Here is a 15809-nt window from a genome sequence, read left to right on the forward strand (position 1 = left end):
CTGATTCCAGGCTTTGTGAGGACTGGTCTACTTCTAGTCTGAAGTCGAATCCCAAAGGAAAAGTGTTCAAGAATGTCAACTGAGAACACTGGGCCCATCGCCCTCACCCAGCCTTGGATGCCAACTTCACCCCACCAGCACTTTGAAACTGGCTGAAGCTCTGCTTGGCTTTTTAGATTCTTCATTGGCCTTTCCTTTTGTTTGCTGAGCCTCTTATGTTGGAAATATTAGTAATAAATAATATTCTCAAGCACACACTCATTGTTTCCATTCTCTTTTCTCTAAAACTTAGTCCCTTCAATTCCCACCTACCTGGATAAACCTCACCTCCATTTTTTTTCCCGTCCACCCCCCTGTGACTGCTGAATGCCCTTAACCTTGAGTTCCAACCTGATCTCTTGCTTAGTCTCACTTGGCAAATGCCCTGAGGGAAAAACATCAGAGAATGGTGAACTCACCTCAGTGCTTTTCTTTTCTCTTGGATCTTAGCCTTTGAAGTTCTTACTGACTGTGTGGCTCTATGATTACTTCAAACAGGTATTTTAAAATATTTTTAAACCAATTTTAAACATTTTTTTCTTGGAGTAGGGGTTCATCTGCTATAGTTACTCTCTCATGACTATGAGAAACATATTTAACAGCATCATATTTTATTAAAAATCAGAATTCTCAATTTCTCTTAAAATTAAAAAAAAAATTCTGGACATCTGGGCCCACATTCTTGCATAGAAATAATGGCTACAGGTAAGTAGTTTCTGTCCTAAAATTTTAGGTAAGATGCTCTCCAGTTTAATTATGTGGATCACTCACTGAGCCCTGAGAGTGAAAAAAGAAGTCCACAGTCAAGATTTGAGTGATGCTAATATCTAATCACGTTGTATAAAAGGCAAGTTGAAGGGAGTGTTGAGGATGCGTAGTCAGGAAAGTGAATGGACGATTAAAAGATGGTTGTATCATGCAACTCGAGAGAAGAGAATGTTTCCGAATGGGACAGGAGTTGGGAGGATCAGCTGTGCTGAATCCCACCCAGGCTGCAAGTTGGACAGTACTTAATACTCTTCTCAACTCAGTGACTTCAAAGGAACTGATGATCTTACAGTCTTTTTAGCAGAATCATGGGGGTTGCAACCAGAGCCTAGGGTGGCTTAAGGAGTGAACCAGAGCAGTGGGAATCAAGAGGTGACGTAAATGACTAGTGAAAAAGCCTGGCCGTGTCAGGAAGGCAAGAGAAAGACTGGTGTCAGGAAGGATGGTGGCCAAGGAATACATTTCAGTGGTCCTTCTTGGCTGCCTTCTTGATGCATCTGCTGGCCTTCCCAGGTTTCCTGCAAGATGAAATGCGGCAAAGATATTTTCTTGAAGATGAGAAAGAGGGAAAGCTGATCAACACTTTCATATCTCAGGCAAGAAAGTAACAAGGCTTGCTGGGCTCTCCGGAGGCTCCCTGAGGTTGCTGGAGAACAGAGGAAGTGAAGGCAGAGAGAAAAGCCTGACTCCAGCCACTCACCTGAGCTGAGCCGCCCTGCCCTGTATGAAGTCATCCCCCGCCCCCGCCCTGACAGAGGTAATGATCAGAAGACAGCATCGAAAAGGCTGCCTGGTTTTGCCTTTTCAAAAACCAGAGGAGGCCTGGGACATTTCCCTCCCCCGCTCCCCACCCCCCGCCCCGCCACCTCGAGCTTCAGGGGTCTGTTAATTGGCGCCCCAGTAAAATTACAGGAGCAGTCTGCCTGATAATGATTGTAAATGACAGAGACGATCAGGTTTACCTTGTGACATCCCCAGGGGACTTGCGGTTAGTTTAGTCTGAACTTAGCATCAGCTGCTAGGTTCCTTTCTTCTCAGCAGGCAGGGCTGGACTCATCCTGTATCCTTTCAAACCTCATTAGTGTGAGGGCTTTTCCTCCCTCTCTCTCGCCTCCTCTCCTCTCCTGCCTGTGATCCTTAAGCATGCCAATCTAGGAACCCACACAGCCGGCTTTGAGAGGTTCAGCTCTTTGTTTCATTGACCTGGAAGGAATAACCCATGCCTTGGAGCTGAAGGTTGTTTATTATTCCTCCAGGAAAATATTCACCAACTTGACTGAACTTTAACCTCCCTTAACTCCTTTATGGTTTGAAAGGTACTCAGCTTAAGGATTTTATAACTAATTAGAGATGTTTGGAATGTATTGTAGGTCTTAAATAGGAGTGAACACGCCAAAGAGCTAAATGTTGCAGGGCATAGTTTTTATTAAAATCCAAACCTCCAGATCTTTTCATTTGCCAGGAGTCACCATGCGTGTATGTGCGTATGTGTGTATGCATATGTGTATATGTAGGTGTTTATGTGGATGTGCAATTTATATTACAGATATATATCACATATATCTATGTTGCGCATATATACATAAACACATATATACTCCTTGAAAGCCCTGCTTCTCAAAGTTAAATGTATGGATCACTTACACATCTTGTTAAAATCAGAATCAGATTCAACAGGTCTGGGATGGAGCCCACCTTCAGGTACTGTAGATGTTGCTGGTTTGGGGACCACATTTTGAACACCAAATCCTAAAGAGATCATCACACATTGCCTTCCAGCTTCTTCAGGGTAACCTGGTTGTCTTCCTTCTTAGTCCTTTAAATGTTGCTCCAGTGTTTCTCTAGGCTTACGTGAACCATCCATTGGATAGGCGGCATTTTTGCTATTTCTCAAAATATCTAAAACAAGTACTCTGGTCTCCTGACTCCCATGTCCTTTCTGGTGATCACTGCACTGGTTATTGAAGGTCTATATCAGGGGTCTGGGAAGATGATGGAGAAACTGTAGGGTGACCCATGACCTCCCTCTCATTTATATGATGTCTTTTATGTAATACATACATCTCTTAATTTTCTCTGGGGAGGAAGACTGTAGCTTTCATACAATTTCAGAAAGGTCAATGTCTTTTAAAAAAAATCATAAAAACCACTAAGTCACATACTGTTAAATTCATTGTACATTTTATCTTGTCTTCATGTCAGTTCTTCAATTGATAAGAATTGAATAATCATTATGAATTAAGTATCTGCCATATTACCAAAGGATCTAGTGTTATGACTTGTATTAAAATGTAAACGGTACATTATATCTCTAGGTAAAGGGTTTGGTTCTAGAGTTATGGTGTCACTTGGCACATAAGTCTAGGAGGCCCTCTGCCAACTTTATTTTTCAAGACTGGCAACAGAAGCACTCACATACTGGCAATGGTTGCATATACCTCAGTATTTCTTTAGCCATATTTTTGGTACCCATTCCTCTAAAATGCTGGCAAGTAAAGAACTTTTCATTCAAATTTCTCTGCTACATTGAAAGTGAGACCATTTGAGGGCTAAGTTTTTACTCTGAAGGTCCAGAGGCTAAGTTTAGATTAGAAAATATGTATAAAAACTATTAGTCTGTGCATATGAATATGCACAGGGCTTGTCCATCCCTTCCTAGGAATATTTTGTTTCTACTGGAACTGCTATATGGATAAAATGGCTCAGGGAAATGTGGCAAAGAAATAGTACTGTCTTTGCAGTAGATATTTGGTGGTACCTCTTCCTAGGTCATGAACTAGCCTCCCTTCCCTGAAGACAAGTCCTGCACTCAGAGGTACCCTGTTCCTCATCCATTGATAGCTGGGATGGAGAAGCCAAAGCTGGGTCCTCTTCGTACTTTCTTTCAGAAATCAAGATCTGATACACAGAAACAGGACAGTTAAATCTCTGACATGCCTTCAACTCTAGCTGTAACTTTGGAATTGCAAGGAAATATATTTTGCCATGTATACAGAAAAACAAAGAAAGTCACTCTGTAAAAAGAGAAAGATGAAGATGACTTAGCTAAACTTGGAAAATTTAAAAAAGGATCCTTGGTCTCTGACAACTTTTCTTACAATCACTCTTTTTTCCCTACATATATTAATTTCATTACAATGAAAGCTTTCCCAATACAAAGTTTTTTCTCATAGATGAATATTTTGTTTCATTTCCTCTACTTGTGTTCTTTGAGGCACATGTTTATAGGTGCTGGGGTTGAATTAACTAGGTTTAAATATGGATTCGATCACTTACTAGCTAAATTCAGTAATTTGGATGCACTCATGCTAAAGTTTGTTGTTTATCTGAAATTAAAATTTAACTGGGTATCCTTTCTGGGAACTCTATTTGTGACATAGTTTCTTCCTTTGTCAAATGGAGGTAGTGATACCAAATTGACAAGGATGTTGTGAAAAACGTCAAGGATATCATAAACTTTATGTAAAACCATTTAAGAGAAATATAGTTTATTATTCTCTTTCCTCCTCCTTTTTCCCTGTATTGTATTTATAACACAAGAAGGCACTTCTTACAAGGCTCACCGTGCATGTGTGCTAAGTTGCTTCAGTCGTGTCTGACTCTTTGTGACCCTACAGACTATAGTTGGGTGGCAGGCTCCTCTGTCTATGGGATTCTCCAGGCAAGGATACTGGAGTGGGTTGCTATGCCCTCCTCCGGGGGTCTTCCCAACCCAGGGACTGAACACACATCTCTTATGTCTCCTGCATTGGCAGGTGGGTTCTTTACCACCAGTGCCTCCTGGGAAGCTCATGAGGTTCACCAATTGGGAGAAAATACTTCCTGGATGTGCTGAACTTTTACTCTGTTAACAGAGTAACACCCAGGCAAAATGACCTAATGATGCAGTTTACCAGGAAGTGGACTGGTTCCTTTTGGAACAAGGGGAAATGTTTTATTACCTCTCGTGAGCTGTCTTTGTTCTTCAATAAGAGGATCTGGAGGGTTATATATTTCAACCTACCTGACTTTACCCAGGTACCCCATTTGAGGACACTCTAATATTCATTTTTGTGCCAGGCCATGCCTAGGCTTTCATTATACACAAATTGCTTTCCAGTTCAAACAAGTATCTCTCCAAGTGGCCACTCTCATCTCCTATAGAAAGAGATGAGTAAATAAAAAGCAAGAGGGAAAAAGAGAAGATGATAATATACTAGTTCACTAGTTGCTTGTTTGAAGATAAAGAATGTAAGATGCTTGATTTGGGGCTCTTTATGTCTTGTCTCTTATGTCTAAGTCCTTCTCACTTTTATCTTGATGACTCATATCCCATCTGGAGGAAACCCAGTCAAGTACTGAAGAACGTCTTTGATATAGCTCCAACCATCATGTTTCCTGCCTAAGAGACACAGAGCGATGCACTTCCCTTACAGAGGCATTTATCATCTATTTCTTTATTTATCACACCAGGTCCAGTGGGATTAAATCAAACTTCTGTCTCTTCCTAAACAGTGTGGGCTTGCTGGTCTACCTGCCACTGCACAATTGGCGCACGATGGCAGACTTCCATGGTTATCTTCCGTGTTCAAAGTCACCATCTCTGGAGATGCTGTGTAAAGAGTGAGCCAGGGGCCCCTGGGGAATAGCGACAAGTCTAGTCTAATGGTGAAAGGCATAGGCATCTTCCACTGTGGTTTCCTCCATGCTTTCTTTTCCATTTTCTTCCACAGTTTCACCTGGGTATGTGCAATGGTGATGAGATGAATGTTTACTGCCCAGAGTCAATATTGCTTGCTTAGAATCAGTAGCAGGGATTGGTTTGGGCTCCAACAAAGGGACTGGCCTACAGGGCAGTTGTGATACACTCTCCTTGGCCTGGTCAACTAGAGGTGTTTGGTCAGGACTTACGTCTGGGACCGTCTCTTTTTTCAGTGGCATTATATTTATAATCTCATATGAAGCTGAAGCTTTACTATCCTTTTTGTAACAAGAGGTGCTGAAAGGGATGGCGCAGAACACAAGATCCGAGGGCAGCAGGCTGAACTCATTTTCTGGCCGGGTAATCACAAACCTGTAAGAAAAGCCAAACATGAATTCTGTACCCCTGCAGCTGGGACAGTGTGGGTGCAGGCAGTGACCAAAATAAGAAAGTCAATTGGCTGGGGGACAGAAAAGGAAAGATTTGTTTTGCCTTGCTTTATTTGGTTTCTGATTAAAAAAAAAAAAAAATCTTTGGTGTGGTGCAATAGGAGAGGCCCTGGACTAGTAACTGGGAGACTGGTATTTTCATCCTTGCCTCTGAAACCAACCATCTTTGATCTTGGACATGCTGTCTCCCTTCTGGGTCCTGCTCTTCCCATCGTTTTAATGGGAGTGGGGTAGGACCACAGTTTGGGCTAGTCATTTTCTGATGGCTTTTCTAACTCTAGGCTCTGGGCTTGCCTATTCTCCCAATCACCACAGTCCACAGCATTTCCAGAGCTGTTGGGGGGAAGCGGATGGAGCCCAGACATAGACAGACAGACAGAGATGGAGGGAGGAGATGTCAGTATCATTCATGCTTTCCAGTGCCATTTCCTGAGCATCATTCTCCTCTGCCATCTTTGTGGTCAACGCTCTACAGCCATACCACCCTCCCTCTTGACTCATCAGTGTCATCCACAGAGCTCCATGTTTATTTAAGCCTTTGGCACGTGGGATGCGTTTTCTCTCCAACTCCAGGGCCGCCGTCACCTGATGTGCCTGCAGTGCCTGCGTGATTTATGACTCCAACAGGCAGACCAATTTCTTTGACTTCCACTCCCCAGCGATCTTTATCTCCTAACCACTTTCCCGGCCACATACTGATGTTATGACTTCCTGACATATCCTGCCGGCTACAATCTTACACTTCAATCAATCACTCTCTGCCCGCAACTTCCCATCACTCTTTCTCTCTCTTGTTTCCTTACTCTGAGGACCACTGATCTTGAATTTCATCAGGATTTCCCATCCCCCTGTCCTTTTGTAGTTTTGCTTCTACGAATCCACCATAAACTCCTTCTTCCATCCTTTGCAGCAATTACTGTAACTTTTACCTCTTTTTCCACTCCCTGTGAACTTTCCCCTCTCTCTTCTCTCAGCAGGGGCTTAGCCATCTGTTGCTGAGAAATCCTAGTGTTATGTTATGTAAACATTCCCGGAAGCTCAGCCCTCATCTGCAGCCAGGTTGACCTTGGCATCCTTCTTTCCCTTCTCTTCTCCTTTGAGCCGAGAAATTGTCTTTCTTTGTATTCACCACAACTCCACTTGGAGTGATTTGACTTCTTTCCCCTTTCTCCTGAAACAGTCCATTTCCACTCTGGTATTTTTAATTTCTCCTTCTCTACCAAATCCCGCGCACTCCCACCATGAGACTCTCAGCCTGGAAGTCCATTGCTGTGCTGTCTACAAACGGCACCATCTTTTTTTTTTCCTCCTCCCTCCACACACATTTTCTCTGTCTTCCCTCCTGCTGTCACACTGATCTTTCTTTAAACTGAAATCTCTACATATCACTCCCAAGACTTAGATGGACCAAGCACAGTGGCTAGAAGAGGCACTCAATAAATACTTACCCAGTGAGCCCAGCAGTGAACAAGTGGATCTTTCCAAAGTGGACAGTGGCTTTCAGCTTTAAAAAGTTGCACAGCCAGGGGTCAGGGGTAACTTGCAAAATAACTCAGACTTAAAATCTGGGTGTACATCTCAAACTTCACTGGGGATAAAGATCCCATTCTCTTCACATGACCAGTACTAACTGGATCCCAATCATCAGGGTTCATTCCTATTATTTATACTGATCCTACATATCTACTTCCCCACACCCTTCATTGCAACTAGAGGCCTTGAATTCTGGCCACCCCTTTCATTCCTGAATGAAGTAGCTTTGGCCTTTATGCTTGGATGGGGGCCCAGCACCTTTCGCACCAGCATACTTCCCTTTTGTGCTCTGGATTGCATTCTTCTTTATCTATCATGCGGTATAGGCCGAGGCACAGGATTCCAAGATTATTTAATGAGCCACAGAATATTTGTCCAAAAGTCTTTCTTGGCTGGGGAGAGAAAAGAGAAAAACACATGCCCAGGGGCACTTAAAATTAAGCCACAGCAAGCACTGGGGTTGTCATCTGCCTTTCCTCCCAGAAGAAGCCTGGAAGACCCGAGAGCCACCTCCTAGTACCTTTGTGGTGGTAAGTGGCCAGGAAACCAGGTTTACCATTAGTCTTGAGCATCTCATACCAGCAACTGTTTCACTCTGGTCTTTGAAGAGCCTCTGATGCATGGGGTGTTGCGAGGTATTATGCTCGCTTTTATCAATACTGATATGTTTTGGTAACGACTAACAAGGAACAATGAGCGCCAGGTTGGAAATGCTGTTTTCAAGGCATGCCATGAGCTGGGATGTTAAGTGACCTCCAGAGAGCAGTCTTCTTTTGACCCTGCTCTCAGGTTACTGCCAACAAGGCACTACAAGTGGACCTCAGGTATCCAAAGCAGCAGCAAATGGATCCTGGGAATTTGAAAACGAACAGTCTGTTTTGGTCTGTGATACCTCAGGGTAAAGAACAGAGCGAGGCCCACACATCAGTGGAGAAGAAAGGGCTTACCAGTCCACTGCCACCTCTGGTACCAACAGGACGTGGCCAGCGGCAGCCGTCCTGGGCTTAGAATTGCTCACAAGGTCAACCTTAGACGAGGAACCCAGGACCACAGAGATTTGAAGGACTAGACCATGGAGGGAGCTTTGGAATGCTGTGTGTACTGGGCAATCAGATGCACAAGGCGTGGGGTTCACCCTTCTTGGTGGTACCAGCCGAGACACGGCAGGCACAGAGGCTGGATGTTTGTGAAGAAGGGGTTCTGCTCATGTCCCTATAAAGGCCGGACTCTGACAGCAACACCGGGGAGCCGAAGGCCACGCCACTCAACCCCAAACCCGGGGGCATCACACTGACAAGTGGACTCCTCTTTGCAGGGCTGGACTTGACTCAGATCCCCAAATGCCAGACGTCTCACTGGAATTTTCCAGAATTATCTTTTCCTTGCTGTAATCCACTGTTTGCTAGTTCTGAGGACCGAGAAAACTCAGGCATTTTTCACTGGCTGGCCCAATAAGATTCTTAGACCCGAACACGGAGTCCTTCTGCCTGATTTCAGATGACATGATCCAATTTCTTTAATAGCTAAAGTGTAGGGAGAGTGGGCAGGCCCTTGGTCAGAGTGCCTTAGAGGGACCCTGCTTGGCCACTGGGAGACAATATGGTCTCAGGTAAGTACCTCAGCTTCTTGATCTGTTCAATGGAATTAAATAATGATACCTACCTTGTAAATCCTTGGATAGATTAAGTGAATTAAAAAAAAAAAAAGCAGACAGGCCTAAGCAAATGCTCAGTGAATATTAATCATTACACTTATCATTAGTATCCTTGTCAAAGGACAAAGTTGTTGAACCCCTCTGATGCTTCCAGGGCACTTTATTTTTTACCTGGAAGATGAGGATCATATCAACTGCTTGATATAGCTCAAGATAAATATAACATGTGAAAATGCACTGTAAACTGGAAATAACTATGACTATGTTATATTAATTTTTGTTATCATTGTTATTATTTATACAGTATAAGCTGTCTAGGAACGCAGACAGGTTGGATCCTTTCCAAAACTCAGGGAGGTAAGGACATGGGAAACTATTGTGAGAAAGAAGAGCTGTACAGCCACTTTGGAGAACAGTGTGGAGATGCCTTAAAAACTGGGAATAGAATGGCCACATGACCCAGCAATCCCGCTGCTGGGCACACATTCTGAGGAGACCAGAACTGAAAGAGACAGATGTGCCCCAATGATCACTGCAGCACTGTTTACAATAGTCAGGGCATGGAAGCAACCTAGATGTCCATCGGCAGATGAATGGATAAGGAGGTTGTGGTACACATGCACAATGGAATATTACTGAGCTAAAAAATGAATGCATTTGAGTCAGTTCTAATAAGGTGGATGAACCTGGAACCTATTATACAGAGTGAAGAAAATCAGAAAGAGAAAGACCAACACTGTAAATTAACACATATATATGGAATTTGGAAAGACGGTACCAACGATCCCACATGCAGGGCAGCAAAGGAGATATAGATGTAAATAACTGAATTTTGGACTCAACGGGAGAGGTGCGGGGGGATGATTTGAAACAATAGCGTTGAAACATGTTCATTACCATATGTAAAGTACATGACCAGTGCGAGTCCGCTGCATGAAGCAGGGCACCCAAAGCCAGTGCTCTGGGACAACCCAGAAGGATAGGATGGGTGGGAGGTGGGAGGAGGGTTCAGAATGGGGGGAACACATGTATACCTGTGGCCGATTCATGTCAAAGTAGGGCAAAAACCATCACAATATTGTAAAGTCATTATTCTCCAATTTAAATAAATTATTTTTTTTTTTTTAAAAGAAGAGCTGACTCACTTCAATGTCTGACAGGACGGTCTGGTTTAAGGAGAGCAGCCCCAGCTTACACCGCATCTTTCCAGGTAAAATCGTAGAGTAGCCGGTATTCAGCCCAAGTAACTTTTCTTTATCCAGATGTTGTTCCAGCTGAAAATTCATCCCTCCTGTCACTAGCATCTGAAGTAACTCTACAACATGGTAGTTGTAGAAAGCCTGGAGAGCAAGGAGAAGGCACGTACAAAATCAGAAGAGCTGCTCTGTAGACCGTGGAGGTGAGAGAGGTGGGAATTACTGGGTATGGCTGTCTGAAATGGATCCGATGGTTCAAAGCTCTGTCTCTCATGATCATTAATTTTTTTAAAGATTTTTTGTTTTTTTGGACATGGATCACTTTCCAAGTCTTTATTGAATTTGTTTCAATATTGCTTCTATTTTATGTGTTGTTTTTTGGCCTTGAGGCATGTAGGATCTTATTCACTCTCCAACCAGGGATTGAACCTGGACCACCGCATTGGAAGGTGAAGTCTTACCTACTGGACCACTAGGGAAGTCCCATCATTATCCTTATTAAAATCAACCAAAAGCTGGTGGTTTGAGTATGGTGCTGGGTTAAGCAAAGTGCAGAGAAAATAACCCATACCATATTCCTGCTCCTGAGGGAGGGCTATAGCAGAAGAAATTAATGGGTAAATGATACTGACACCATGGTAGTCCCCACTTCCAAAAATGATCAGAGGAGAATAGCAGGCCATAGATACCCTAATAATATCAACATGTATTTAAAAATATGCATTTAATGAGACATCAATACATTTTCCTTAGGTGGTGGTTGTTTAGTTGCTAAGTCATGTCTGACTCTTTTTGACACCATGGACTACAGCATGCCAAGCTCCTTTGTCCTTTACTATCTTCTGGAGTTTGCTCAAATTCATGTCCATTGAGTCAGTGATGCTATCTAAGCATCTCATCTCCTAATGGCCCCTTCTCCTCTTGCCCTCAGTCTTTCCAAGCATCAGGGTCTTTTCCAATAAGTCGGCTCTTTTCATCAGGTGGCCAAAGTACTGGAGCTTCAGCTTCAGCATTTCCTTAGGGGACTATACATATTATTATTGTCTATTCTTGAATCTTCTGGATGTGGATCTACTTACATTCCTTTTGATTCTGACCTATGTGAAGACAGGTATTATCTCTCATAGCTATTATAGAACACTTCAAAAACTGTATGTGTTGAGTAAATGAATGGAATTTTAGAATATTTGACATCAAAATGAAGCCTGAGATTGATGTGTGGGTCAACTTAGTTTGAAACTAGCTTGAGTCGGAATAAGCATAGCCATTTTCTTAAGCTTCTTTTCCAAAGGATTCCTACATAGTGTGTTGACTAGGCAGTGACATACATGGAAACATCACTGTAATAACTGCCCATGAGGTTTTCTCAAATCTATTGTTATCTATGTAAAGTTTTTAATTTCCTACCTTTGTCTTAGTTAAATTGGGCTTTCACTCCAGTAGAAATAATTTACGTGGCTATATAGCACTTATGTAAAAATCAGTACTTTTGTTTTCATTATAAACAATAGGAATGACTTAATCGCTATTGAGAAATTTTACCATTGACTTTCTCTGTCCAAATTCAGGGATTTGCCTCCTGAAGCCTGGGTTGTGAGAGGGGCCTCTTTACAAGTCTTCTCCTCATTTGTGATCCATCACTCAAAATGCTTGCAGAAAGATTGTCTAGAAACACAAATTTGGACTTTCACTGTCAGACCTCTGCTGGAAAACCGAGCTCAGACTCATTTCTGTGGCATTCAAAGATGCACAAGACCTGACATTCCCTCCAGGGCACACTGGTCTCTCTGCAGCCGCTCAAGCTACACACTTACTCCTTCATGCCCTTGTTTTGGAACATCGGCTTCATCTTTCCTTTATGAAACTGGCAGACTCTTCACGGGCCTCCTTATCAGAGTGAAATTTTCCTTGCTTTGCGATCCCATGGTCACTGGCTTTTATTCTGCATTTGAGAGCTAACTGTTTGTAGGGAACACATCCAGGTTTGAATCTTGGGCTGGCGTGTTCTAGCAGAATACCTTTGGACAAGTCATGCATTCTCTTAGCCACAGTTTTATGATCTTAAAGCTGACATGATAATACCCATTTTTGAGCACTATTTGTGGGATTAAATGAGATACGCAGTGTGCACACTGAATTCTGTTATCTCTGACATTGGTTCTCAGGTACCTAGATCACCTGGAGTGATATTTGTGAGAGCAGATTTCCAAGACCCCTGATCTACTGGATCAGAATTACCAAAGAGGAGTTGGAGTCAAAATTAAAAGGGCACCTTTGGTGGTTTGGACACCGGTGGTCCTCAAACCACACTGGGAGGGAGCAACACTGCCTTAAATGAAGTGGTCTTTCAGACAGACATTATCTACTCAATATTCATGTTCTCAGGAGTGCATTGGACCAAGCAGGTGTAAAAATACTAAGTGTAAAGATGGTTTCAAATAATTAATTATTGTAAATAATTTTAAAAATTGAGTGCAAAAACAGCTGTAAGAATATTGAGTGCAACTGGCAGCTGATTTTTAACAAGTAAATGCGTATTTCTTGGAACATATAGAGACCACTGGCGAAGGTAAGCTGGGAAAGAATATAATCTAAGTCAATTAAGAGAAAATAAAAAGAATTTCTGTAATATTTTTCAGATTAAAGATGACTTCAAATGCTTTCTCCATCCTCACGTCCAGACTGCAAAGATTCCCTAAGTGACATTTCTTTCTGTTGTGTCCTGTGACCTCCCAGAAGGATGCTTAAGGATCCGGCTCCCTGAAATCCCGGAGGGTGCAGAGGCTGTAAATCCAGGCTGGGCCACAATCCGTTTAAGAACAAGTGGCCGCAGTGCAGAATGATCAAACATAATGCTGTTAGGATAATTCTCCACTGATTAAAGAAAAAGGTGTAACTTCTAGGGTTATCCTGGTGTCCATGGCTCTGGGGAAACATACTTTACATATTTAATGGAGAGAGGCTTAGCTTTTGAATATATCATTTCTTCAGTGTTGACATCAAAAGGCTTGCAATTCTATATTGGGGGAAATAATGGGATTTACATGTCACCCTTACCCTGCGAGCTCATCTAACATCCTTATTATTCAAGATTTCATAGCACTACCCTATGGGTCTCTTTCTTTTTTTCTTTCCTCCCTCCCTCTCTTTCTTCATTGTTTCTTTTTTTTTTTTTTTTACTTTGTCAAGAAAATATGCAAGTTGAAAAGTGCTTGAAATAGTCTAGGGCTTCTAAACTTGGAGAATGTTTCTAATATAATCAGATTTACTAGCATTTGGACTTCCAATGCTGGAAAATATTGTAGAAAAGGGTTTTAACTTTGAACTACAATGAAGCTTGAGGTCTCTCTCTTAACCCAGGATATCACTCCTTAACAACACAGATGCTAGCAGCCTAGCTACTTGCTGCTTTTTCTTCTGAGAGTTTCTCAAAAGGCCTGAAGACCAAGATTTTTTGAGTAATACTTCTGAGAATGAGGCTATATGGGAGGAAAAACTGAGTGAACTTGAGAAACCAGATAACTTCTGTTACTGTCCTTACCTTCTTATAAGCAAAGGAAAATGCCTTCTTTTTTATGTCTAGTTCTGAAATTCTATTATTATAAAGTTTTGCTCCCATGGATGTGTGCGTGGGGGGTGGTCTGGGTGCCCCACCCCTAGAGTTTTTTATACTTTATTTTTTTTAATTTGTATTTATTTTTGGCTGTACTGCATCCTCACTGCAGCATGCGGGCTACTCTGGTGGTGGTGCGTGGGCTTCTCACTGTGATGGATTCTTTTTGCGGAGCATGGGCTCTCGTGCTCAGGCTCAGTAGTTGTGGCACACGGGCTTAGTTTGTCCATGACATGTGGGATCTTCCCGGATCAAGGATTAAATCCGTGTCCCCTGCATTAGCCACCAGGGCCCCCTCCAGATTTTAATCTTTATAGCATCGAACTATAAAGGATTTATCAGTTCAGTTCAGTTCAGTTGCTCAGTCATGTCCAACTTTTTGCAACCCCATGAACTGCAGCACGCCAGGCCTCCCTGTCCATCACCAACTCCCGGAGTTCACTCAAACTCATGTGCATCAAGTCGGTGATGCCATCCAGCCATCTCATCCTCTGTCGTCCCCTTCTCCTCCTGACCCCAATCCCTCCCAGCATCAGGGTCTTTTCCAATGAGTCAACTCTTCGCATCAGGTGGCCAAAGTATTGGAGTTTCAGCTTTAGCATCAGTCCTTCCAATGAACACCCAGGACTGATCTCCTTTAGGATGGACTGGTTGGATCTCCTTGCAGTCCAAGGGACTCTCAAGAGTCTTCTCCAACACCATAGTTCAAAGGCATCAATTCTTTGGCGTTCAGCTTTCTTCACAGTCCAACTCTCACATCTATACATGACCACTGGAAAAACCATAGCCTTGACTAGATGGTCCTTTGTTGGCAAAATCCTTTATAAACTATAGAGATTAAAATTACATGTTATAGGTGTGTTTCTCCAGCTGGGCCAGATGTTTACAGTAATATTCCAGGGGATACCTGAAGGTACTGTGTTGGCTGAATCAGAATATTTGGAGGAAAAATCCACTATTTTTTATTTTAAAAAATGACAGGTGTATCAGGGGATAGAAGGGGGAAAATCTCAAACATAACGTCAGTGCTTCCAAGTAGGGACGAGTTCACACCACTTTATTCGGGCTCAGCTCTCTCCCAGGACATGTGAGTTTCTTCTCCTTGTGTTTCTCACTGGCAATTTAGCACAGAGCAGTTTTCAGAGGACTTGTGAGGAGGGGGAGGAAATAGAGGCAATCTAGACTGGGGTCGAGGAGGGACCTCACCCTGTTCCAGAAGCTGCAGAGGCGTCAGCCCCCTTCATCCGAGGCAGCCTGTCCTGAACACACCTGTCGGTAGCCCCGCCCTCTGCAGAGGAGGGCACCAGGGAAACACACATTTTGTTTCTAATTATAACCTCTGACTCTGCAGCCACGGGAAACCGAGCTCTTGGTGCATCAAGCTGGACACCAGGCAGGAAGAGCCCAGTCTAGAAGATGCTCCTTGGGGAGGGAAATGATGGGACGAAATGGACCTGTGGCTGAGTGGCAGACAAGACTCCTGACTGGGACCTGGAGACATGACTCGGAACAGAGGGGAACAGGAATCTGGTTCTCTTATTTTCGGCCTGTTGGTCAGATTCTCTAACTTCTAAGTAGTAGTTTCTAAAGTCTTCTTTACAACTGAAATCCTTCTTCTAATCAAGCCGTATGCAGAAACCTCATGCGGGATCCAGCTGAGAGTAGAGCTGTTCTGATTGGGGGAAAGTGGTGGGGAGACATTGGGAGCTGGAGCACCCTGGTTCCCTTCTCCCTGTCCATCCCACGGCAGCTCTGGAGCACCCTGGGAGGCAGATTCCTCCAAGTACAACCTCAGTGTACTGAAAACACACTCATCATCACAGAAAGAGACTTCTAGAGCAGCAGTGGATCAGGTTAAGATCTAACTCTGGGACCT

General features: G+C 43.1%; 1 protein-coding gene and 1 long non-coding RNA gene across 3 annotated transcripts in view; one reads left to right on the forward strand and one right to left on the reverse strand.

Annotated features, from left to right (window-relative positions):
- The first annotated feature begins 292 nt into the window (after positions 1 to 292).
- On the forward strand, positions 293 to 13251 carry LOC129643026 (uncharacterized). 2 transcript variants are annotated; one of them, XR_008709985.1, is made up of 4 exons: positions 293 to 537; positions 1404 to 1564; positions 10387 to 10523; positions 12960 to 13251. It is a non-coding gene; the product is annotated as an uncharacterized LOC129643026 (long non-coding RNA). The 2 variants fall into 2 exon arrangements; XR_008709984.1 differs by lacking the exon at positions 293 to 537 and having other exon boundaries at positions 1320 to 1564.
- The window catches only part of KCNU1 (potassium calcium-activated channel subfamily U member 1), a 153013-nt gene continuing 142247 nt past the window's right edge, over positions 5044 to 15809 (reverse strand). The window contains exons 25-27 of the mRNA XM_055567104.1: positions 10270 to 10464; positions 7738 to 7862; positions 5044 to 5860 (exon numbers count right to left, since the gene is read on the reverse strand). Coding sequence (XP_055423079.1) covers positions 5449 to 5860; positions 7738 to 7862; positions 10270 to 10464 — 732 coding nt within the window. The 3' untranslated portion in view covers positions 5044 to 5448. The remainder of the gene's footprint in view (positions 5861 to 7737; positions 7863 to 10269; positions 10465 to 15809) is intronic.

This window comes from Bubalus kerabau, chromosome 2, assembly GCF_029407905.1.
Source record: "Bubalus kerabau isolate K-KA32 ecotype Philippines breed swamp buffalo chromosome 2, PCC_UOA_SB_1v2, whole genome shotgun sequence".
Classification (NCBI taxonomy): domain Eukaryota; kingdom Metazoa; phylum Chordata; class Mammalia; order Artiodactyla; family Bovidae; genus Bubalus; species Bubalus kerabau.